General features: G+C 33.8%; 1 protein-coding gene across 6 annotated transcripts in view; it reads left to right on the top strand.

Moving 5' to 3' along the window:
- Positions 1-24682, top strand: part of LOC145242387 (androglobin-like) — a 337568-nt gene that overhangs the window by 251383 nt on the left and 61503 nt on the right. For all 6 annotated transcript variants that reach the window (XM_080105409.1, XM_080105408.1, XM_080105404.1 and 3 more), the window contains 5 exons: positions 1098-1232; positions 4814-4967; positions 11834-12024; positions 14723-14928; positions 20102-20142. In XM_080105409.1, the coding sequence (XP_079961535.1) occupies positions 1098-1232; positions 4814-4967; positions 11834-12024; positions 14723-14928; positions 20102-20142 (727 nt within the window). The remainder of the gene's footprint in view (positions 1-1097; positions 1233-4813; positions 4968-11833; positions 12025-14722; positions 14929-20101; positions 20143-24682) is intronic.

Below are 24682 nucleotides of genomic sequence, written 5' to 3'. Positions count from 1 at the left end.
CTTTAGGGTGCTGGTTCTTCAATCCCAATGTTCACATTATCCTGCCTGGGGAAGGAGATAAATATTTAATCATTATCCAACTTCACCCCAATGCAGCTCTGCACCTTCTATACTTATGTCTGGCTTTTCTGGAAAGCCACTGCACATTTTTATAGACTCATAATACACATAAATTACATTTCAATAATCCTTTGATTTCTTATTATTATTTTTTTAATTCTATAATTATAAATCAAGTCTATCCATCATCATCATTATCTGTTTAATGTCTGGTTTACATGCTGGCAGATGCTGAACAGCTTCAAAAGAATCCTATCTTTGGCCAGGTCTTTATTTATCCTTTTTACTCATAAGTTCATCTTATCAATTTCTCTAACTTTTCCATTGAGCTTATCCTGTGTATTGAGCCTGCTACTTTGACTACTACTAACCCAAGAACTCTCTTACTTTCTTTCAACATGGCCATGCTATCAGTCTCTTGTTCTGTACACATCTCTCTATAATGTTCAGATTTAATTTTTCTTTGAGGCCATCAGAACTAAGCATATTCTTAAGACTCACATTACACATCCATTGTATCATTCTCATACTATTTCTCTCCATGCAACACATGCCCTCAACCCTCATTGGCTAGGTTTCATATCTATACATAATCACACTTTGTACACATGCCTGATAGATTCTTCCATTGATCAACAGTACAGTCATCTCTGGTTAGTAATTTCAGAAGTTCTCTTTCCTATGCTTCTATGGTATACCCAAGATAACAGAACTTCTAAACAACCTAATACACATGCCTAAGACTCTTCCCTTGATGGGCAGTGGTAACTCTCTGCTGGTTAATAATGTCAGAAGTTCCCTGGATTTATCTTTCATACCTAACTTTTAATCACATTTGCTCTTTCCTATGCTTCTATGGTATACCCAAGGTAAGAAAACCTCAATAGCTTTGCTATCCAAATATACTTTCTTCACCTCTGAGTTGTTATCTATATATATTTATATTTCTTGCACATAAACTGGTTATCATCTCTCAACTTGCTTGCTCTTTGCTTTATTGTGTTGCTTATAATCTCTTATTGTTCTCCTTGCTTTAGGACATTATTTAAAAATGATCCACGTCTCATACCTCACTATGAATTCCATAAAGATGAATGGAACAAAATAACATATGCTGACTATCAGGGTTCATATCCTGAGCAACCACCAAAGACTTGGTTTGTTATTTTCAGGTAAGTTCAACTCAAGACAATCTAGAGTAGTGGCGACTTTAGCATAGAGACTGTTAGATTGTAGAACTCTTTCCTTTCCAGCCACAACAAAAGTGACAAATAATATGTTCTTTTGCTTTTTTTTTTACAAGGGACTCAACACTTATCAAAGCCCGAAGGTCACTTGTACATAAGGGTTAATGAATGTAATGTGGTAGTGTAGTAATCGTTAATGGTATAAGTTGGGTAAAATTTCATTATTTAAGGGGACAGTTCAACAAGAACTTATTTACATTAGACTTGAAGGCTGCTATCCTGTAGTCGGCTGGGAAGCAGGCCAATAGAACTGTGTTCCACAGGCGGGTAGTCTTAGGAAAAAAGGTGTGTTCATGGAATCTACGTTTGGATTTAGGCACAGATAGATAGTGGGGGAAATGGTTGATCGTGGTTGTAACTAGTCAAGTGTTTTTTATGAAAGTTTTGCAAGGGAGGACCATAGATTGGAATTCAAATGAGCACTTGCCATGAAAATAACGATAGAGCAGAGACAGGCTCACAATGTCTCTTCTGTGGAAAAGAAGTTGCAGGGAAGAGAAAAGTGAATCATCTACTAGGTTTTGAACTCTATCGAGGCAGGATGGGTTGCACCAAGTAGCTCCTACTCAGTATATATACAGTGTGTTGACAACTCTAACCACTAACAGTGTGACATCTATCCCTTTTATATGCTGTTTGTAACAGTAAGTCCCATTGGCTGGCACAGTTAATCGTGCATCGTTCTTGGGTGTCATATTATACCAGTATACAGATTCTAGAATTGAACACTGCATCCTGGCTGCAATTCTTTTGACAGTATGGTGACACTGCTTTGCTATGCCGTTATCTTCAGGGAAATATGTACACCGGTAATGTATTCTAATCGTTGTGATTTCTGAAATTCTTAACATCGAAATGTAGAGGCCTTATCAGTCAAGATTTCAAGTGGAGGACCATTTTCAAAAAAGATGGATCTTAATTGTCGCACAATGCTTGGTGTATCCTGTCAACAGACGCTATATCGTGAAACGCACTGGTTGATAAGGTCAAGAAATGTTTGCCATCATAATGAGTTATATTCCTATCTATCCAACACCAGTTTTCCTCCACCTCAAGCTTTCCTTTTTGCCATTGGAGTGGTGCTAGATCAATTCGCTGACACTCTTCATACGAGTGTATTGCTGCCTTGATTGATGCCTTCGTAGTTGCAGGATACACTCCTCAGACAAAATATGTGGTTCAACAAATTCCAGGATGTCTATTCTGATGTATTTCACGGATCTGATCTGGTGTTAATTGATCCATTAAGCCTGTGCATGTAAGTTGTGGAGGATTAGATTCCTGCCTCATTATATTCATCCATCTCATTGACATTTTAGTCAGCTTATCAGCAAAATTCTGCTCCGATGGAACTAAGGTAATGTCAACCTGCAAAATGTATTCGTCAACTAAATGCTTTAAAATCGTTGGTTTCCTTTGTATCAACATTTACTTACGGCTTTAGTCCTAACCCGTGCCTTTTCAGTTAAGGTGTCAGCCAACCAGTGCTAAATACTCAATGAGTCAGCCCTTTCACTGTGACATCAAATCTGCCAAATTGAAAAAAAAGAAATACAATTTTAGCTGTAAAGGAGATCACTTGTTTCATATTATCAGTTGTCTAGGCTGGATTAAATAATTTTTTGTTTTAAATAAATTTTAACAAAGTTAGTATATAGCCAATAATATTGTCCAACAATAGCAAATGAAAATTTGATAGTTAGAATCAAAGTTTGATTTATCAACTTAAATGCTATTTAGGTCTGGCTTTGAAAATCCAACAAGTAACTTTATGTGATAGATGTTTATTAAAGATAAAAATTTCATATTCTAGCAGATTTTGAGCAGTGAAAAAGTATATTTTTGTTTGTTTGTTTTGTTTTGCATTGGGGGGGGGGGTGAACTTGGATAATTGCCCTGCTAGCTAGGACTGGAGAATATACTAATTATACCTTTGTAGAGTTGGGGATAAGATGACCCCGAAAGGGCAACCTGTTAACCATGGATGACCATTCATAATGCCTGAGGATAGGATTCTGGCAGATAAGCATGGAACAAAAATGGCTATTAGCTGCAAACACCCCACTTTTGCCCTTACTTGAACTAGATGGATGGTTGGAGAAGTTCAATCTGATCCACCTCTTCGTTACACCAAGCCCTATCCATATATAACTTAATGATATTGGTAGCTTTTTAATTTAGTCCTGGGATATACAAATTTGATTTTAATGAGTTCTTGGGAAATGTTATGAATCTCCCATACTGAACCCTTCTGAACAATTTATGGTACAATTTCAGAGTAAGATGAGGAAAAAATGAAAATTTTAAAATATAATTAAGGAAATATATTTGTCCCCAAATGATCTTATTCCATATCTGATATCAATCTATGCTTCCAAACTTTTTTCCTATTACCCTCTCTCTCTCTCTCTGAGCCATATGATGACATATATCATGATATGGTGTCATATCTATTTCCATTGCATTAGCACAGCCTAAGTAGTTTTCAACTCATGATCATCAAGTTGACCTTGGTTAAATCCTCTGTGGTTTCAATTTTCTGTTATTCACAGCTAACTAAATTATATACTTGGGGATCTACCCACTCAATATCTATATTCACGTGTCAGCTATCAAAACAGCTACCAAATTTTAGCGATTCTGTTTGATTTTCAAAATGATGAAAGGGCAAATTAATTAGTATGTATAAGATAAGGTTGGAAGAAATTTACGGAACTGCTGCTCCCTCTTAACAAATTGGGTTTTCTCTCACAAAGTAAAAGGAAAACTATATACAACTTATGTATCATGATGTATAATAGTGGGACTTGGCCCCTCAAGAAAGAAGACATTAAAAAAGTTTCTAGAACAGATATGCAGATGATGAGATGGATGTGTGATGTAAGTTTCAAGGATAGGAACTCACCAGAAGAACTGAGGAATAGATTACACATTCCTAACATATTTGATGTTTTGTGCCAGAATAAATTCAGTTGGTATGGAAATGTCAAAAGGATGAATAATGCAAATCAAGATGTAGGATTGCTGGGGTTGATGCATTTAGACGGATGAGATAGACTATGTAAGACATGGAGTCAGTTAAGGATGACCTTAGGAAGTTGAGATTATGACGAAGTCTGGCACAAGACTGAAAAACCTGAAGAAGATACATCCGACAAAACCATCCAACCTATGCTAACATGGAAATAAATGATAAACAATGATGATGTTTTATTTTGCAGATTTATTTTTTTATTTCAAAAATATTGTTTTCTGATTTTTGTAGATTAAGTTGTATTTTTAAAAACAATTTCTTTGGCAATATTTTGTATTGAATACACTATTATTTAATTTATAAAATATTTCAATTTAATTTTTTATAAGCATTGTTTGATTTTATTTGTTTCTTACAAAACAAAACATATGATCCATATGATGACATATCACAAACCCGGTGACAGCATTTTTAATAAAAACTGTTTTGTTTCATCATCAATTCCTTTCCAAATCCATTTTTTCTGTTTCAGAGGAGTTTTCATGGTTAATGAGGAAATGATGATTGTTCCTAAACTCTACATCCCTCTAACAACTAGTTTCATACGGGTTATCAACAACGACACTGGGAAAGAACTCCGAAGAATATTTAAACATGTTTCTCCTGCAGTTTACTACAAGAATAAGGTTAGGTTATTTCAATTCTCCAATCAGTTTTTCTCTTTTGCAAAAAAACTGTATACATTTGCATAATTTATCTTTGATTGAAATTTCATTGAAATCCACTACATTTGTATGTGAAAAATCATTTACCTGGAGTAGGTTAAGCGGGTTCCATCCATCCTTGGCACTGCTGTGTTCCTCATGGAGACTGATGAAGCCTAACGATTTGAAGCCAATGATTGGATGATCTTTAGTCACTTGCTGTTCTAACAGAGATTTTTCTTTTTGTCCACCACACCACTTTTTCCTGCTAAGGCAATTGATTCTAAATAAATTCTTCTGCAAAAGGCATGACCCAGCCAGTGGAGACAGGATGACTTTTCAAAAGATGTTTATTTTGCAGCAGGAAGATAATGTATTTTTGAAAGTGCTGCCATTGAACACAAAGGATGTGATGCATTAGCAGTATCAGAATTTTCAGCCGAGTCGCCATAAGAAACAGTTGTTTGAATAGACACCTATCTGTCTATCAGATTATAACAATATGAAAACGTAATTTAAACCCGTAAATTTTATTTCAATAAAACGAGCAAAGACCAAATTTTAATATCATAAAAGCTTTAATAGAGAAATAAACAATTTTATTTATTTTTCCTTGGATTTCTTCACTTAACATTTCACGGAATGTTGAACAATAACACTAGTTGAATCTTACGATATATATTTTAACTGGCAAAATATATAACTTACCTGGTTAATGAGTAAGATATGCTTTCTTTTAATCTTCCTGTATGAGAATTTATTCATATTTATGTATTATAATCCATGTATTTTTTAAATGGAAGGATTTTTCCAACACATATCGCGACAACGCGTGTCTTTCAAGAAAGTTTAAAGAAACCGGATGTTAAGATTGTCACTTTATTATCTACGGAAGCCTATAAGTGTAAAAAAACACTAATTCAGAAACGTTAGTAATCTCGATATGGGATTATATTCCTTCAAATTTTCCACTTTTAAAGGTTTTCGGAGGTGCTGAAAACGGAAATAACCATTTATATATACGGCAAACGAAACTAGTAGTTTCCAAGATAAAAAATTTTACAAATGGTCACAAAGTGGGGGGGGGTCACTTTTCTATAATGATGTGACGTCAAATGGGCACCCACTTTATGGCCACATTGCAATGAACAGATTTGGCCGTAATTTTAAAGGAATTTTCGATATCAAAGGGAGATAACTTATCGTCCTTTTTTTTAATGTTGGCGCGTTTACGCTATCGTACATGAAAACTGGGATCTTTTATTTTTGGATTTACACGGATTACGGAATGACGAGGATATGAAATGTAAATTTTTTTTTTTAATATTTTAAAGAAATACCTGAATTTTTTATTTATTATACTATAAATCTGCATTATATGGTATCGTCTTTTTTTTTTTTATATCGAAAAAAAAAGGAAACCAGGAATTAAATATAAAAATATACACTGACCGAAAAATATTGACTGGAAAATTCTAAACAAAAATTAAGCTTCCACGTAAAAAAAAAACCCACAAAAAAAAACATGTGGTTATCGAAAAAAGAAGGATTTACATTTTGGACTTTACCGGTAAATTTACAGATAAGTGATATTTTTTTGTTGTTTTAAATTTGAGTATTTTATTTATTGATGTTTTATCTTCAATTTGTGATATATAAAACGTGTCAACCAAAATTAATTATTAAAATTCTCATAGACATTTTAAAATGGGGGGGTGAATTTATAAAACAACGTTTGTCTAAAATATTATATTCAGTTTATCGGAAAGAGCATAAAATTTTACATTCACCCTGAAAAAAACGTAACAATTGAATGAATAGGAAAATTTTGATAGATTTTTAAAGTTTAAAAATTGAAAAATATTCAGCTCATAAAAATCAATTGATTTCACTACGTAACAAAATGGCTGCCTGAGCGCACGCACGCACTTTGTAAACACTGTTTTTTAAAAAATGAAAAATAATATTTCTATTATTTTTTAAACAACTTAAATAGTTTATTTTGGAAGTATATTCTATAAAGAAAATAAATAACCCACTTTAGAAAGAGAAATTACGAGTTTTCTATATTTTATTCGCAGTTTTCTGTTAGGGGTGTCAAAAATTCCCCAAAAATTCTGATACACCTAGTGATGCATGCAGTAACGATTCAAAGTTTTCAATCACCTAATGTCTTCTATTCTCATTAGTCAGAATTCATTGCCATAAAGGAGAATCGTTTGTATCAGCGCTTTGTAGATTACCTTATCTTGTAGATTACCTTGTAGATTACCTTATCTCAGATCTTGACCAGACCTGGAAATTCAGTCGGCAGAATGCATGACATGTAAAGTCAGTTCATGCTTTGATCTCAGCTCCACCTTGACCGATGGCTGCAATAATGGTGCTTAGATATTTGAAACTCTCGACCTTTTTGAGAACATTATTGAAGATGATGAGTGTTTTATCTATTGAGATAAAGCCGGTAATGAATATTTTTTGTCTTTGAGGCATTTATTTTCATTCCAATCTATGATGCAACATGCTGAAATGCATTAGCAGCAGACTGTACATCAACAAATGTTGCACCAACTAGTGCAATATCATCTAATGGTATAGTTGTGTCTAATAATGATAGCATGAAAACTCTGTTAAAGGATTTTTAGCCAAACGATGTTACACACACTTTTTAACTTTTCTATTTTGTTGTTTATGCTTCCAAGCAATGCCAGATAGCCATGCTAGTCTCTTATGAACTGTTGCTGTGACAATTCACGAATCTCTTATTTCTCATTCATGTGCTGGATTTCCGATTGCATTGTGTGAATTATCTGTGAATTTTGTCAAGAGCAATTGCCCTAGAAAGGTTGCCTCTATCGAGAGATTCAATAATCCTATGAGATATAATTGTAAGCGCATCTGCTGTAGATCTAGCAGAATGGAAACTGTATTGTATGTCACTAAGGAGGTTATTTTTGATGAGATGGTTGATTACTTCTCTATTTAACACAGATTCCAGCAACTTACTCATGACGCACAGGAGACTTATTGGCCTGTACTGAGAGGGGAATGAGCGATCACCTGAATTCTTAAATACAGTGCATACTGATGAGATTTTCCAGGGTGTTGAGAAGCAATTCTCCTTAAGACAATGTTTAAACAGTTTTGTAAGTATGGGCGCTAGTTCTGATTGAAGTTTTTTGAGTACTATAATTAGAATATCGTCAGGGCCGGTTGCTTTACTGGAATCAAGATTTTTGATTAGCTTGGTAACATCATGTATAGATATTTGTATATCACATGTATTTCTGATACAGGAGGAAATATTGAGGGTTGTCGACCTTGGTCGCAAAGGATAGAATTAGCTGCAAAGTTCTTGGCAAAGAGTTTGGCTTTGTCTGATGCTGACAAGATTACCTCAGGTCCATTGATTATAGTTGGGATACAGCACACACTTCTGTTCAGGATTCTGTTTGCTATTTACTAAAAGTGGTGGGAACCAAGCCGCTGTTCAGCTACTTTGGACTTGATGGACTGAGCATATAACTCTCTTGCATTCTTTATTACTTTCTTACAATGGTTGCTGGCAGTCCTGAAAGCGGCTTTAGTTTCCATACATTTATTACGTTGGAAGCAGTGAAAAAAGTGATTTCTGTGTGCAATGGCAGCAGCACATTCTGGAGAAAACCATGGCTGGCTGTTAGGTTTTTGCTGAAACTTTTTCGAGGGTATGAAACGGTCTATACCTACAATTAACCATTCCGTCAGGTCTGATACTATAGAGGACACATCCTTTTTAAACATGGAACACAGAGGTAGATCCGATATGAATGTACGGAAGCTATTCCAGTCAGCCATAGTGTATCGATATACTGCACGATGGAGAGGTACATCTGGGGACTTATTACATTTCATTTTTATCTTAATTGATACAACAGAGTGGTCGGAAGATCCAAGAGGAGACAGAACAGAAACTAAACATAGTTTAGGGCAAGTTGTGAGAAAAAGGTCAAGTAAACTTGCATACTGGCCGTCATTGTCAGGCACACAGGTGGGTTCATGAACAATCTGAGTGAGGTCATAAGCAATGGAGAAATCCTAACAGAACCTCCCCTCATCATCAGTCTTGTTTGAGTGGGTCAACCATTCCACATTGTGAACATTGAAGTCTCCACATACGTGAATGTTAGCTGAAGGATAAGCAGATAGGACTTAGCCAATTTTCTCAGATATGCTTTTAAAGATAGTAACTCTGCTGTTGTGGGGGCGATAGAGAGTAAATATAAATGCAGTAGTGTGAGCTAATGCAACCCGGAAACACATATAGGGTAAGTTAGGATCTTCTCTGGAGATGTACCTACCACATGGAAAGCCATCTTTAATATAGGCACATATTCCATGTCCATGGCGATCTTGGGGGTCAGATTTAGAAGTTAAGTAAGAGTATCCTTTAATTACAAACTCATCTAGGGAAATAGCCTGTCCAATGCCAGTTTTGCTTAAAAATAAAAGGTCTGGTTTAGTCTCCTGTAATTGGGTTTCAACCTCTGAAAGGTTAGAACATAGACCCCTGATGTTGGAGAAGGAGACCTGGTAGTGGGAGTCTACGTTGGAAGTTGGAGATCCGGGTTTAATTGTGTATTTTTTCTTGAAACTTGTCATGATGGAATTTTGGAATTTGTGGACTAGGTCATCAGACTTGCTTAGAGCAGGACAGAGAGGGGAAACTAAGAGAGAAAAAGAAATTTTTTTTTTTTTTGTAGAACATGATAAGCCGTAACAATTACCCACTAATATGGCATCGAGAGGCTCCACCAGAAGCTACTGCATGGTCCATAATTAATTCACCAAATGGCAATACAGCAGCCCCAGTACGTTGCACCTGCTGATAGGACAGCCTCCTTAGTGGTTAATCCAAGGTTCGGATCCCTGACTATCAGGCAATAACATCAGCCCAGATAAAACATTTACCTCCAGCACCATTACTAGTGACATGGCTACAAGGATAGACATAGAAACAGAAAATTTCCGCCATCTCTGCCGACTGTTCACGCAAAATACTGCCAACCTAGAATACAGTTTTTTCTTCTCCCTATGTCAGAAAAATCACTCATTAAAAAATGAGGACTGAGGGACAAATAAGGAGAGGCAAGAGTAACGAGAACTGCTGATAATGCATTCACAATGCGTTTTCTACTCTCCATTGAAAAAAAAAAAAATTATTAAGTATTGTACTTAATAAAAGTCCAACTGGTGTGTTTAAGGGAGAGTATGGTGATAGATTCCCATCTCACGAACTAAAAATGAACACAATTACCTAATCTATTTTTGCAATTAACTTGGTAGATATAATAAAAAACATTTATGGACGAGAAAACGCTAGCATTAAATAAAACAATCAGAAAATAAATATATAAATTAAATACTGAAATAAAATGTAGTTATTAATATTTGAATCTAAAGATAAAAAGTATGATTAATATAAAAGTTACTTATCTCGAAAAGATTTTTGGAGGTACTAAAACAGTACTTTCACTTTCCTGGTCATGTTGTTTTTTCTCTCACCAAAGGTTACCATTCGGCTTAATGCCCTCATCGTTATAAAGGTTTGTATAGCAAGCAAACTTAGAAAATGTATGTATAATTTTATCAGCTCCACTTTCCTATATGTAAGAATGTATATTTGTTTTTATCAAAGGCTTAAATGACGCCCAACGTACATCTGAAATCTGCTGTGCTTCAAATAACAATCAACTTCTCTTTGTTTATGAAACAACTTTATTTTGACAATTTGAGCTGGTCACTATGGATAAGAGATAAGTGGATCTGGCAGGTTGAAGTAATCTAGACAACTGCCCTATTTACCAGTCGCCATTTCTCTCCATTTGTCTTTGTCCACCCAAAACATCCAATTTTATTGTTATTCCATAAATTGGAATTCCCATTGTTTCGTTTATTTCACTTAAATTACATCATTCGGTCAGCAAATGGGACATGACTACCATAAAATCCGTTCTTTATATTTCCTGAAAACCCAGCACTACCTGGTTTCACAAAACCCGGCACTGCCCAGCCCCATAATTCAACATCCCTTTCTTAACATTTTTCACTCCACATCTCTCCTTTACCACACCCCATCACTCTTGATACAAAAAACATCAGCCAGCAAACGATAGTCCGTATACAAAGAAAGTAAGAATGGGTAACTGATATTTCTTTGTGGTTTAAGAAATATGTTCTAGATGGCTGGAGTCTCTGTTTTCAATTTAACATTTTTTTTGTCTGGGTGTTGTTTTGTTTGCAACTCTTGGTAACTTGTGTTCCACACTAGTGTTGATTCCACAGGCACTGTGTAGAGACTCTTTGATCATCTGAAACCCTTCATTTTATTGAACACACATCTGCCCCCTCTTTCAATGCATCTAGTATATCTACTTTAAAAACTTCTTTCTTCTCTCTTTTTATCCTCTTCAAAACAGAGTGAGTGCAAATCAATTTCCTTTTTCTTAATAATCATGTTATCTCTCTCCTTCTCTTTTTTCTTTTCTTTAACAAAGCAACATTCCCATGTAATAATAAATTCACTGTGAACCTTCTGTCCTTTGATAATTTATCGAAATTTATTAATTTTGATAAATTATTAAACACTCATAGAATTAACCTGTGTAATGTCCCCCCTTTTGTTTTGCCAGCTGGTATTTTTCAACTTATTCTTGGAAATTAAAATTCTGCCTGTTTTCTCTAATTTGTGTTAAATAAATTGTGAAAATTTTCCAGCAAGGTTATTTGACTTTGCCTGGGATGCATAATATTGTCACATTTTGAAAATATCTGATTTGGTTTTCATTTCTCTTGAACAAATAAAACAGAAAGGCTATACGATTATGGCTGAAGCTCACAGCAGGGACCAGCAAGTTTTAGCCAGTAAGTGGCGGTTACGGTTAATAGGATCATTAAATTTTCTCCCAACACCAATAAAAAATGAAGTTTGCAGCTCTTTCTACGTACATGAGATCAAGGATTACTACATCCCCAGCGAGACATCATCATTTTTTATGAAGTAAGTTAATTGTGTATCTCTCCTCTAACTTCATGATTCTCATCTTTCCTATTGGTACTAATTTTACTAGTTTGATAGATATTTCCCCCATCATGGGATTTTACCATTACTAAGCAGCAGTGTTTCTAATGTCAAACAAGAGAAAAGGCAATCAGGTATGCAGTGTGATGATGTATAAAAGTGACAGGATTGCAAACATCGAGGGAAATGATATGAGAATGATACAATGAATGTGTAATGTGAGTTTTAAAGACAAGCTTAGTTCTGATGACCTTAGAGGAAAATTAAATCTGGACAGTGTAGGAAGATATGTGCAGAGCATGTGACTTCGTTAGCATAATCACATTGAAAGAATAGAAGAAAGTTCTTGAGTCAGTAAATGTAGAACAGTTGAAGTAGCAGATTCAGTTCACGAGGTAAGACCAATGGAAAAATTGGAAGAAATGATAATGATGGACTTGAAAGGAAGAGGGATAAATAAAAATCTGGCCAGAGATAGGTTTGTTTAAAAGCAATTTCTTAAAGCCATCCAACACATACCAACATGTAAAATGGATGTTAAACTGACAATGACAATGACTGTTTTTCATTTTTTAAAGATGGTTGATGAAATGAAAGTGTGTGGATATCTCAGAGTAATATACCAAAAGTTTTTTTTTTATAAATATCCATGACACTTGTGACTCCATGTTAGAAACAGTTAAATGAAATGAAATGTTCTTTTGGTGCAAAGAAGAAACAATAGACAAAGTATTGCTATGTAATAAAGAATGCCTTTTCATTTCAGTTGAATTGGAAAGAGATTAAAGACAGACAACATTCGAACTTGATTCTGGCAATAATTCTATCTCATTAAACCTTATCCTCAAGTAGCATCTGGCCTTTATTAATGGTGAATCTAATAAATAAAAACACAGTAAACGTTACAAAATATAAGAGGCCATGCTGCCTATCAGACTCCATGTGGGCTGATGAGTTGGAAGTCTATGCATCTCTTCTTCGTCAAACGACAAACATCCAACTGATTGTGCAACCTAATGTAAATGCTGTATAGATTAAAGTAGACGATCCCTATTTTGCTATATGGTAGATGTTTTACATGATCCTGGTTGATAGTCTTATAGGTAGATGTTTCTCTGTGAAACCTCATAAGAAATCAGAGTGAAAATAATCTCAATTACAAGCAATACAAATGGTGCTAAAAATAATCATAGGCTTGAGAAAGAGAAAATACATCTAAGGAAACTCAGACAGAAATATTGTAGAGATATCACTGTCTGATGGCCACTGGCTGAGAGGTAGTCCTGACCTGGCTTTCAATCGTGTAGACATCACAGAAAATCAAAGGGCTCACAGACATACTTGCAAAAGTAACTAAAATAAAGGCATAAAAAAAATACTAAAGAAAGAGGCAAAGCTGATCTATGTTGATGAAAAAACATGCTTGCCACTGGAACTTTATTACATGGTATACTTGTCACCAACATGCAATAATGTGTTTGCCACCTGATTCTAATCATGTAGCAGACTTCTACTACGTGATAATAAATCTTACAATCAGTAATCACACATGAAAATGATATAAATAGGTAGAAAAATAAATTTTCTTGTGTTTGGTAACAGTTATTCATTATATATCTGTTTTCTTTTTTTCAAACCTTTTTTTCTTGTTAACTATACTGCATAATCACCAAAGAAATCAAAGATAAAATCAAATAACTTTTCAGAACTTATTAAATGACTATTTTTATAAATACATTGTATTATGATATACAATCTTTATCCCAATCTGTTTAGCCTCTTAAGTAATTGTTTCCCTCTAAAATACTGATGTTAATTTCTAGATTTGCTGATTGGTAATTGTAGATCTATCATTCTGACTTAATTCCTACAACTCAATTGTCTACAATGCCTTGAAAAGGAGTAGATAGTTTGCATTTCACAATAACTGCAGTACAAACTGAAACAATAAAACAAACACCACAGTTTGTAGAAGGTGGACGACTAATCTGACAGGCACCATTATTCAACAATAGTAACGATAACTATTACTAATGTATAAATAGGTTTGGAATTTAACCGGTCGAATCTAAAACAGGGTTGGAGAAAAAAATATATAACAATAGGTTATGAGGTTTCTAAAAATAAATTTAGTTGGAAAAAAAAGCATTTGAATAAATTGAGTAAAGACTCAAAAAAACATGAATTTATATTTTGGAATATTTTAAACGAGGATTAATATTTGGATTATTCTTTGATGTCATTCTCACAATGTTTTGCCCAATGTAACATTCTTCAGGTGTATTGCGTCAAACTCAGGAATCTGCACAGAGTTACATACAAAACACTTTTTTTTAATCCGCAGTAGTTTGCTTTGCTTCCATCAGCTATGATTAGTTAGAAGTCTTAAGTAATTCATAGTTGCATTTTTAGTATTGCTCACACTGATTGAACCATCAACCTCCAAAAGACTGTCACTTAGAACTGATTATGACGGATCTGAATAATCCAAATAATCAATAAATAAATTTGTTAAAAAATGCTTCAAAATAATTGTTTTTACAAAATGGTTGACAGCAAGAACACTTTTGTTCTGCTGATTAACTCAGCTTAAAATAATTTCCCTCTAATCGCATGATTAAATATTCCCAACAAGTTTGCTTAAGATATCTCATGATAATTTTTTTTTTTTTGCCAGTTATACAGTGCAAGCAAGAGATGACCACCTGGCGACCATTCAGATGTCGACCTCTAATCCAGATGTCGTTTTCCAGCTATCTGTACTTGACAATGAATCAGTCATTTACCAAGTAGAGGGTAAAGGTCATGCGGTTCTTCCTGCTGTCATGTTTTATAAAGATTTGGCAGATGATGAGAATGTGACTATATCGAGCTCAAAAGATTGTAAGCATTTTTAGATTTTTCCAGTATCACAAAAACAATAACTGTTCAAAAATCCAAACAATACAAATTTCACATTTGTCTACATACAATAAAGTGTCTATCTCTTTGTGGGATGTACAGAAAAAAAATTCTCTACTGGAATGAATATATATATATATATATATATATATATATATATATAGAGAGAGAGAGAGAGAGAGAGAGAGAGAGAGAGAGAGAGAGAGAGAAAATAAAAAAGGAACAAACCGTATTATGTGTTCACCAACGTTTCGTCTTTATTTCGAGACTTCCTCTGGGTGAATGAGATTAAGAAACCAAAAAATATACCAGTACAAAATATTTGAAAAAGTTTCACGTGCACAGTGTGACGCAGTTCTATTTAAGAGAAACGGAAAAATTGATGTTGGAAATTCAAAAAGGAAGGGGGGTTGGCGCTGTTAAAGAGAAGGAAATTTTAGTGACGTCATATAGTCGTTAATTTAATTTTAAAACTATGAACGCAAGTTTATATTCTTATTGGGAAAAAGATATATCTGTTGAAATTTAAATATAAGTTTGTAACAGGAATGAAATTAGTGTTTTTTATGTAATTTATTGATTGAGATTATGTGTTAATTATTACAGGGGGTGTTTGAATGGTGTGAGAAAGTTAACCTGTGTCCACAGTTAAATAATGTTCTTTTAATAACAGTTTACTTATTAATGGCGCTATGTTATAGAAACCTCCACATTGTTTAATAGTGCTTGAAATTGCGATAAGCGCAGATTCAAGGAGTCTCCGGCGCGGTTTATTTGAAATGAATTTAACTACTTTTGCTTGTTTAAAATCAAAGGTGTGGTTATGTTGCAATGAATGAGAGAATAATGCACTTAGAGAATTGCTATTTTTTATATCTCTTTTGTGTTCATTGAGCCTTTTTTCCAATTTACGCTGAGTTTCACCAACGTATTTATGATGGCAATTATGGCAAGGAATAGTATATATACCTCCATCGGAAACTGGTTTGTTATAGAGATGTTTTGTGGTTTTTAATATATGTCTTATGGTTAGTGATGTGGTTTGTACGATAGGAATTTTTAGTTTGTTTAGTGTGTTATAAATTATTGTATTATTGGTGTGTGTAGGTAAAAGAAGATGTCTGTTTATGAGAGAAAGGTCTGGTGTGTATGATTTTTTATTATTATTTATTCTGGAAAATATTTGTGTGGCTTTTCTCTTAGCATTCAATATGAAATATGTCGGATATTGCAAGGTTTTCAAAATGTTTGTAAGGTATTTGAATTCTTCGTCCAGATATTCAGGACTGCAAATTCTGAAAGCGCGTAAGAAGAAACCAATTATCATTAATTAAGAAACAGATATATCTTTTTCCCAATAAGAATATAAACTTGCGTTCATAGTTTTAAAATTAAATTAACGACTATATGACGTCACTAAAATTTCCTTCTCTTTAACAGCGCCAGCCCCCCTTCCTTTTTGAATTTCCAACATCAATTTTTCCGTTTCTCTTAAATAGAACTGCGTCACACTGTGCACGTGAAACTTTTTCAAATATTTTGTACTGGTATATTTTTTGGTTTCTTAATCTCATTCACCCAGAGGAAGTCTCGAAATAAAGACGAAACGTTGGTGAACACATAATACGGTTTGTTCCTTTTTTATTTTCTCTATTTTGTCGGAATACTATTTCCATTATTTTCATATATATATATATATATATATATATATATATATATATATATATATATATATATATATATATATAGAGAGAGAGAGAGAGAGAGAGAGAGAGAGAGATATTGGTGTCTTTACTGGTAGACCATCTAGCTTGAAAATCATGGGCCAGTTTTATCTATGGACATAAAAAATGTTTAAGCACAGAAAAATTGTTTTAAGCTGAGTTAATCAGCATAACAAAAATGTTCTTGATGTCAACGCACACAAACACATATTCACTCTTTATCTGTGCTTAAAACTAAACGGAAATTACTGGCTACCTATCCCCTGAATTTCCTCCCAGGACTGATAATACTCTGAACGACATCTATATATCTGTCTGAGATGTTTCCAGACTCATTAAGAACCTTGATTCCAGCTAAGCAATTGGCCCAGACAACATTCCAACATAGATCAGGGATCCATCTTGAGCCCAACTCTCTTCCTGATCTTCATCAATGACTTCCCAAATCGCATTCTTCGTTCTTTTGTTGACATTTATGCAAACGATACTATCATCTAAGGCACTACATCTAAAGGCTGACAAAGATCTTTCTGATTTTATCTCCTCCGACCTGGAGCATGTTGAGTAAAAAATGACTAGTTACCTTTAATGCATCCAAAACCAAACTTCTATGCTCAACACTCATCTCCACTTGGCCCCAGTTGAAATATACAGCTCTCATTTTGAAGAAGCAAGCTTTGGGGACTGATCTTTACCCATGACCTAAAATGGAAGATCTACATCAGATTTGTTGCCAAAATCACTAGAAAAATGGTAGCATCTTCTACCATTCCAGAAAGTACCTCATTTTTGAAATAATCTTCTACCTATACAAGAGTTAAATATGTTATAAGATGGAATACTGTTGCCACATCTGAGGTAGAGTACCCTTTCCTACCGATAGATTACAAAACCGTTTTCAAAATTTAGTGGGTAAAAAACGTTTTTGCTTCCTTACTTCCTCTTTCTCATAGAAGAGAAGTTGTGAGTCTGTTTCTGCTCTATTGTTACTTGATAGGTCCTATCCTGAGCTCCAATCTGTGTTCCCTTCCTGTAAAATATTCACAACAAATGTAGCTAGCTACAACAGCTGCCAAAAATTCCTCTCACTCTTTATCTGTGCTTAAAACTAAACGGATATTTCATGCACAAAGTTTCTTTCCTAGAATTGTCTGTCTGTGGAACACAGTTCTGCATGGCTGCTTCCCAACTGACTATAACATGATCATCTTCAAATCTAATGGTAATGAATTCCTATTAAGCTCTCTTCTTAAATAATCTAGTTGTACCCAAGTTTCACCATCTACCTAGCTCTTAATAACACTTATTCTAGAGTCTTCAGATCTTGATAAATGGTGACCTCCTAAGTAAAAAAAAAGTTTTAAGAAACGTTTTTTCATAACATGAGAATGCTGCATGTTTAATAGGGGCACAAATGCATACTACAGACAGTAGGCCTGCAAGTGAAAAATATTTAACTAAAAGAAGGACCATCCAAGAAATGAGATATATATATATCTCGATTGAAGTTTGACCATCTAGAATTCAATTTCTTCACTTGGAGGAGTTATTTCCTGTCTAAATAGGGGCTTATTCTAAAAGATAAAACCATTTAAAATACTTGAAAAAATAATATACATTCAGATATGAGACCCCCTAGGTACTAATTTTTTATGTCCATAGATAAAACTGGCCCATGATTTTCAAGCGGGTGGCTAGGTGGTATACTGGAAAGGACACCAATATCTATATATATATGTATATATTCCAGTAGAGAATTTTTTTTTCTGTACATCCCACAAAGAGATAGACACTTGGGTTCTGTGCAAATGGATTTGTTGGAAGATATATTTATCTTGATTTGCAGGCTTTTTGTTCAGGAGTAGAAAATGAGTATCATTGTAACATTTTTCAGAATAAAACATTGTTTTAAAGGTGAATCCTTCTGTTGTAGCACTGACTGAGATTACATTATTGACACTGCGACTGAGATTAGAATCAAACACTGACTTCAGATGAAAAAGATAATGAACGATTATTAATTATTCAGTGAACACACACAAACACATAGTCACTGATTCAGTTCTACTAACCATTACATTACATTATATAAAGATGATTTCACATTGTATATGGACAAATGTGAAATTTGTATCGTTTGGATTTTTAACCAATGTGTAAGATATTCTTTCATATCAATTTTGCAAATATGTTTTGAAAATTTTTAAATGAGGCTTGATAATTTGTATATTTTGGAGATTATTCGGACTACTGTTCTCATCTTTCATATCATTTTCACAATGTTTTGGCACACATAACCTCCAACCTTCTTCAGGAACATTTTGTTGAACACAGAAATTAATACTCATCCAAACAAAACTTAATTTTCTCAATGCAGATTTACATAAACAGCTGGCAAAAGCCAAATACAAATGAACTAATATTACAACAGAAAAAAAAATAATAATGAAACAATTTTTAAAGCAAGAAAAAAAATGACTGTATGTTTATATTTATGAAAAATTATTTTTTATGAAAAAATTAATCAAACCACTTTAATAATTTGTTTTTATAAGAAGATTCAATGTAAACAAAAATTATTTGCAAGAAATATTTTTTCCTCATTTTTAAATTTAACCATCAAGCTAAAAAATGTACCTGTTCTTAGCAATGTCTGCATTCTGCATTTTGCATTTTGCATTGATGTATCACCAAGAATTGCAAATATGTTTGCATGTTGCGCAAGTTTTTATTTATTTTAGCTAAGAGTTTCCTTTCTTGACAAAATTTGGTTAGTTCTTCAAGAGAATGAATCACATGTCTTAAATTCATTGTCATTTTAATTGCCTTAACATATCGTCTGCCAGAAAATTGATTAAGTGTTTCAATATCTTCCAAATGTTTAGTAAACAGAAAAAGCCAAACGAAAAATCGGTTTATCTTCTGATGTAGTAAATCCAGGTGATACTGCTGAATTGGGAGGTTGATAAAAATCTGTGAGGATGAAACAACATGTCAATAATAAAAAAGAAATGGTTGAGTAAGTAAATGGTATTGTTAAAATCTTTGATTAAACATAATAAATTATAAAAAAAAATTTGCATGCAATGAAAATATAAATCAACGGCAACTGACCTGAATCTTAATCTACAATAGACGCACTGTCTTCCAATTTGTACAGAGTTGCTGTGCTTTACATCCTTGTGTTCTCTCTTAATACGCATCATCTTTATAGACAATCTGCTTCAAAAAATGTGAATTTCAATAACATACTTTGATTTTTTAACTTAGAATAAGGAAATGCTATTTCAGAACAACAATAATGTTATGTCAAACTGAGTAATCAAACTGTGTTTCAAACTAAAGTGTGACAGACTGATTGACCAACCTACCTATTGCTTGACAAAGTCTTGCAGATTTATATGAAAATTATTTCTTTGTTTATTTTCAAGCTTTCAAACAGTTCATCTCACCTTGTGCAGAGCAAATCACTGTAAGTTTCTCTTTTCTTTCTACTAATTCAGTCTTTTCAAATGATATTCTTTTATTTTCACCTAAAAAGTCGTATAAAGTGAACCAAAAGTCGCATTACTAAAACAAGACAAAAAAATATAATTGCATGTCCAACCTTTATGCAGTTAGCCTTAAAATCATTAAAGTTCAAATTTAGAATTTTTCTTTTCAATTATTCTAGAATTATCTGTAGCAGTCCAATCTTCAATACCAGGCAAGAACATGATAGTTATTGACTGAAGCACTATCATTCCTGGGTAAATTAGTGAGTTCCCCTCATTACAATGAAAAGAGTAATAATAACGCCACCTATAAGGACAAACCATTTTTTCACTAACCTACCAATTGTTGAAAGGGACATTTTCAGAAAAGTTGTACAGAAGGAATGATGTATGTTGATGATTTAGTACTTTTGAGAAACAATGGAGAGGTCTACTTATTAAATGAAAGACTTGGGAGAATGTTATTAAAAGTAAAGATTTGTTACCAAGACCAAATTCTATGGTTATTCTATTGGAAAGTCCAACAAAAAGGAAAGTTCCCCTGCTCAGTTTGTTGAAAAGGGGTTGGGTGCCACCTAATTTTTTGTGGTATTTATAAGCATTGGTATGCAAGAAGTTCAGTGGAATTATACATTGTGAGAGGATAACCAGTTTGTGCTGTAAAGTATCAAGAAGTAAAATTTCTTTAGTAAGTTTTAATTAAAAACTTTAAACTTCCAAAGAAAAGTTCGGATTTTTTTTTATCTTTCTTTTATTCCAATTTGAATCCAGAAAAATATTTGGTTCATACCTAGAAATAATGATTTTCCTTTCATAACACGTCATAGCTGTTCCATAACAATGTGCAAAAAGTGTCAGACATTGTGTTATGGCGTCTATGACATGAATAGCAAGATTAATGCAGGATGGCATTGAGTGAGATAGGGTTCAAAAGGTTAAAACTCATCAAATCCAATGACACCAATCTGACATGTTGTGGATGCGTAGCTTGAAGGACATACGATCAGAGATCACACACACACCACATCTCCAATATAAAAAAGAGATATGCACATGTGCTTAGGAGAGTTTGGTTAAGAGTTTTAGAGTTTACAGTTTGAGTTCAACAGTCCACAGTCATCATTTTTTTTTTTTTTTTTTTTTTTTACACAGTGATCACCACTTATCAAGGCCCGGAAGCCACTAAGGGATAAGGGTTATTGCAAGTACATTACATTAGTGTGGAGATTTGATGAAGTGTTTAATTAGGGGGCGGTTCATTAGCAATTTGTTAACATTGGACTTGAAGACATCCAAGTTGTAGTCTGGAGGGAAGCAGGCAGACGGAACAGAGTTCCACAGGCGTGCAGTTCTAAGAAAGAAGCTTTGTTCATGGAATCCGCGTTTTGATTTAGGCACAGATATAGAGTGGGGGAAATTTTTCACAGTGGATTCAGCTAGACGGGTGTTTTTCGTGAAAGATTGGTGATGGGGGACCAGGGATTGGAGTTCAGACGAGCACCTGCCATGAAAATAACGATAAAACAAGGATAGGCTCGCAACGTCTCTTCTGTGGGAGAGAGGTTGCAGGGTAGAGAAAAGGGCATCCCCCACTAAACCACAAAGTCTATTTTGTACTCTGTCAAGGCAGGATAGGCTGTTTTTGGCAGCTCCTGCCCAGATATGGCAACAGTATTCAATCCTTGGACGTACTTCGCTTTTATATAGATAGAGAATTGCATCAGTAGTGAGATATCTTCTGGAGCGGTAGAAGGATCCCACCATATTTCCAGCGACCTTGGCAACAGACTTGATGTACGTGTTCCATTTCAGATCAGGAGTAAAGTTATTTTGAGAGATAAGGATGTATGGCAGATGAATCAATAGAAAAATTCCCACCCTCCTTCTAAAGTTGGCAGAGGACAGCGACTTGACATTCGACCTTGAAACTGAATAAAGTTCCAATTGTCCAGAGAAATGAGAGTTGTGTCTGCTGTTATGCATGAGAGAGTTTTTGTTCCACAGTCAAGAGATGTGAAGAAAATATAAAAGGTACATTCTCTTTTGTTTTTATAACCCCCCCCTCAAGAGAATTGATGTGCCATAAATGTGAACATTTGATATGCAATCTAGAAGTGTAAGCCATGTTTAGTTTCAGAACAGTTTCAGATGGCTCATTGTTCTAAACAAATCTTGCGAGGTGACTGGTTTGCAGTAGACAGAACAGTTTCTGATGGTTCGTTGTTATACACAAGTCCTGAGAGGTGACTTGTTTGCAGTAGACAGTTCCATAGAGCAAAATAATCTTACCGTGTCGAGACGAAAAAAAACACGTGAAATTGGTACAGAAAAGGTTTAATATTTATGCAGCAATTCTGGTTTCTGATTGGTTGATAGCAGAACGTGAATTAATTCGATTTGTCAGTTCCTAGCAGCATCGTTTATAAACAGAATCGTCCGACTGTGGGATCATACCCCATTATACATCCAAAATATTGCAACATCCTCCCTATTTTTTATAATGGGGAAGTCCCTTGTGTTCGTTCTGCTCCAAAATAAATAGATATTTTATATTCAATTATACATAACAAAAATTAGAAATCATTTGTATCTTAGAATTTTAGCATGTAAAAAGATGCCATTTTTAATTGTGTTCAAATGTTAAAACAGATATATGTGTACAGAGAAGAGAAATAAAAGAAATGGAAGGTATTTTAACCTTAAAAAGGGTTTGTGAAAAAGGAAGCCATTTGATTATGCAGTTTTGTAAAAAAAAAAGAAAAAAATGCATACATATAAATAAATATACATAAAAATAAACAGACATGCAATATGCACCTGTTTAAAGATTGCTTCTTTTTTATTTTTTTTTTTGTTAATGAAAACAATGCAAAAAAGATAGGACATTTTTGAAAAATAAGAAAAAAAATTAATGTGCACAAAAAAAATAAAAGTCAACCGCAATCTCCGCGCACCTCCAAACAAGCATGCAAAAAGTATTTTGTCGAAAAGGAAAATTGCAAAGAATTTTTTTTTAAATGACTTTTTTTTTCTTTTTTTTTTTTTCAGCAAAAGTATTAGTTACGCATTAGTAGGTTAAAGTGTAAATACAAATAAAATGGATACAGTTTAAAGTCTTGTCCAGGACTATTTTTTTTTTTTGATATATAAGAAATCTATATACATACAGGGCCGTAAAAAAAAAAAAATTATTCAGTTGAATCCCCCAATAAGTTTTGAGAAAAAAATGCTGTAACTTTATTCTTGTTGCAGGTTTCGTGAATACATCAGCGATATTTTGTTCTGATGATATGTAATTCAAAATAATGGATTCCGTTTTCACCTCATTTTTTATGAAATGGTATTTTATATCTATATGCTTAGATCTTTGGTTGATTATCGTGTTCTGTACTGGCTTGATTATCACAATTAATTACTACGGGGTTTTTAGTTAATTCTGGCTCTAAAATAGTCTTTAGGATATTTTTAAGGTAGAGTGCTTCCTGAGTCATGTGTGTGATTGCGATAAATTCTGCTTTACACGTAGAGAGAGATACAATCTGTTGCTTTTTAGATTTCCATGAAATAATAGGCCCATTTTCTGAAAGTCTGAAACAATATCCAGATATACTCTTGCAATTTTCGTCGTTTCCCCAGTCTGAATCCGAAAAACCTTCTAATTTTAGGGGATTTCTTGATTTTCTAAATACTAACTTCTGTTCTTTAGTTCCTTTTAAATAACGCAGGACTTGTTTAGCTCTGTTTAAATCCTTCATTGTCGATCGTGATAATTTTTATGACAGTTTTGTTACTGTATAGCATATGTCGGGCCTGGTTGCAGTCATTAAATATATAAGACTATTGGTATTGTGTGTCATTTATTATTTCAGATTCTGTGTGTATATTTTTATTAATATCATTTTCGACCAGTGTAGAGTGTTTCTTGCACTCTCCCATTCCAAATTTTAATAGTATTTTGTCGATGTATCTCGATTGAGTCATTGTAACAAGTCCTTTGCTTTGAGTAAATTCTATCCCCAGAAACCAGAATATTTTGCCAAGATCGGTCATTTTGAATCTTTTACTTAATTTGTTCTTAACATCGGTTAACATTATGTCACAATTTGATGCGATTAAAATATCATCGACCCACAAAATCAAAATCAGTAGTTTATCGTCTTTGTGTTGGGTATATAAACAGGAATCTACAGCGCATTGTCTAAATTGTTGTTTAATAATATAGTCATGAAATACTGTATTCCAACACTGAGCACTTTGCTTTAGACCATATAATGACTTGTTAAGTCGTCACACGCTATTTTTATTTTTCATTATAAATCCCTCTGGAGGGGTTATATAAATTACACAGTCTATTGGGGCATTCAAATAAGTATTTTTTACGTCCATTTGATGAATGTTTAAGTCATATTTTGATGCGATTTGCAGTAATATTCTGATTGTTGTTAGGTTTGTGGTCGGTGAAAACGTAGAAAAATATTCTATACCGTAAATCTGAGAGTACCCTTTAGCAACAAATCT

Source organism: Euprymna scolopes, chromosome 21 (genome assembly GCF_053919585.1).
Source record: "Euprymna scolopes isolate OS-2025 chromosome 21, ASM5391958v1, whole genome shotgun sequence".
Taxonomy (NCBI): domain Eukaryota; kingdom Metazoa; phylum Mollusca; class Cephalopoda; order Sepiida; family Sepiolidae; genus Euprymna; species Euprymna scolopes.
Note: the sequence above shows the minus strand (reverse complement) of the source record. Positions and strands in the feature narration are given on the sequence as shown.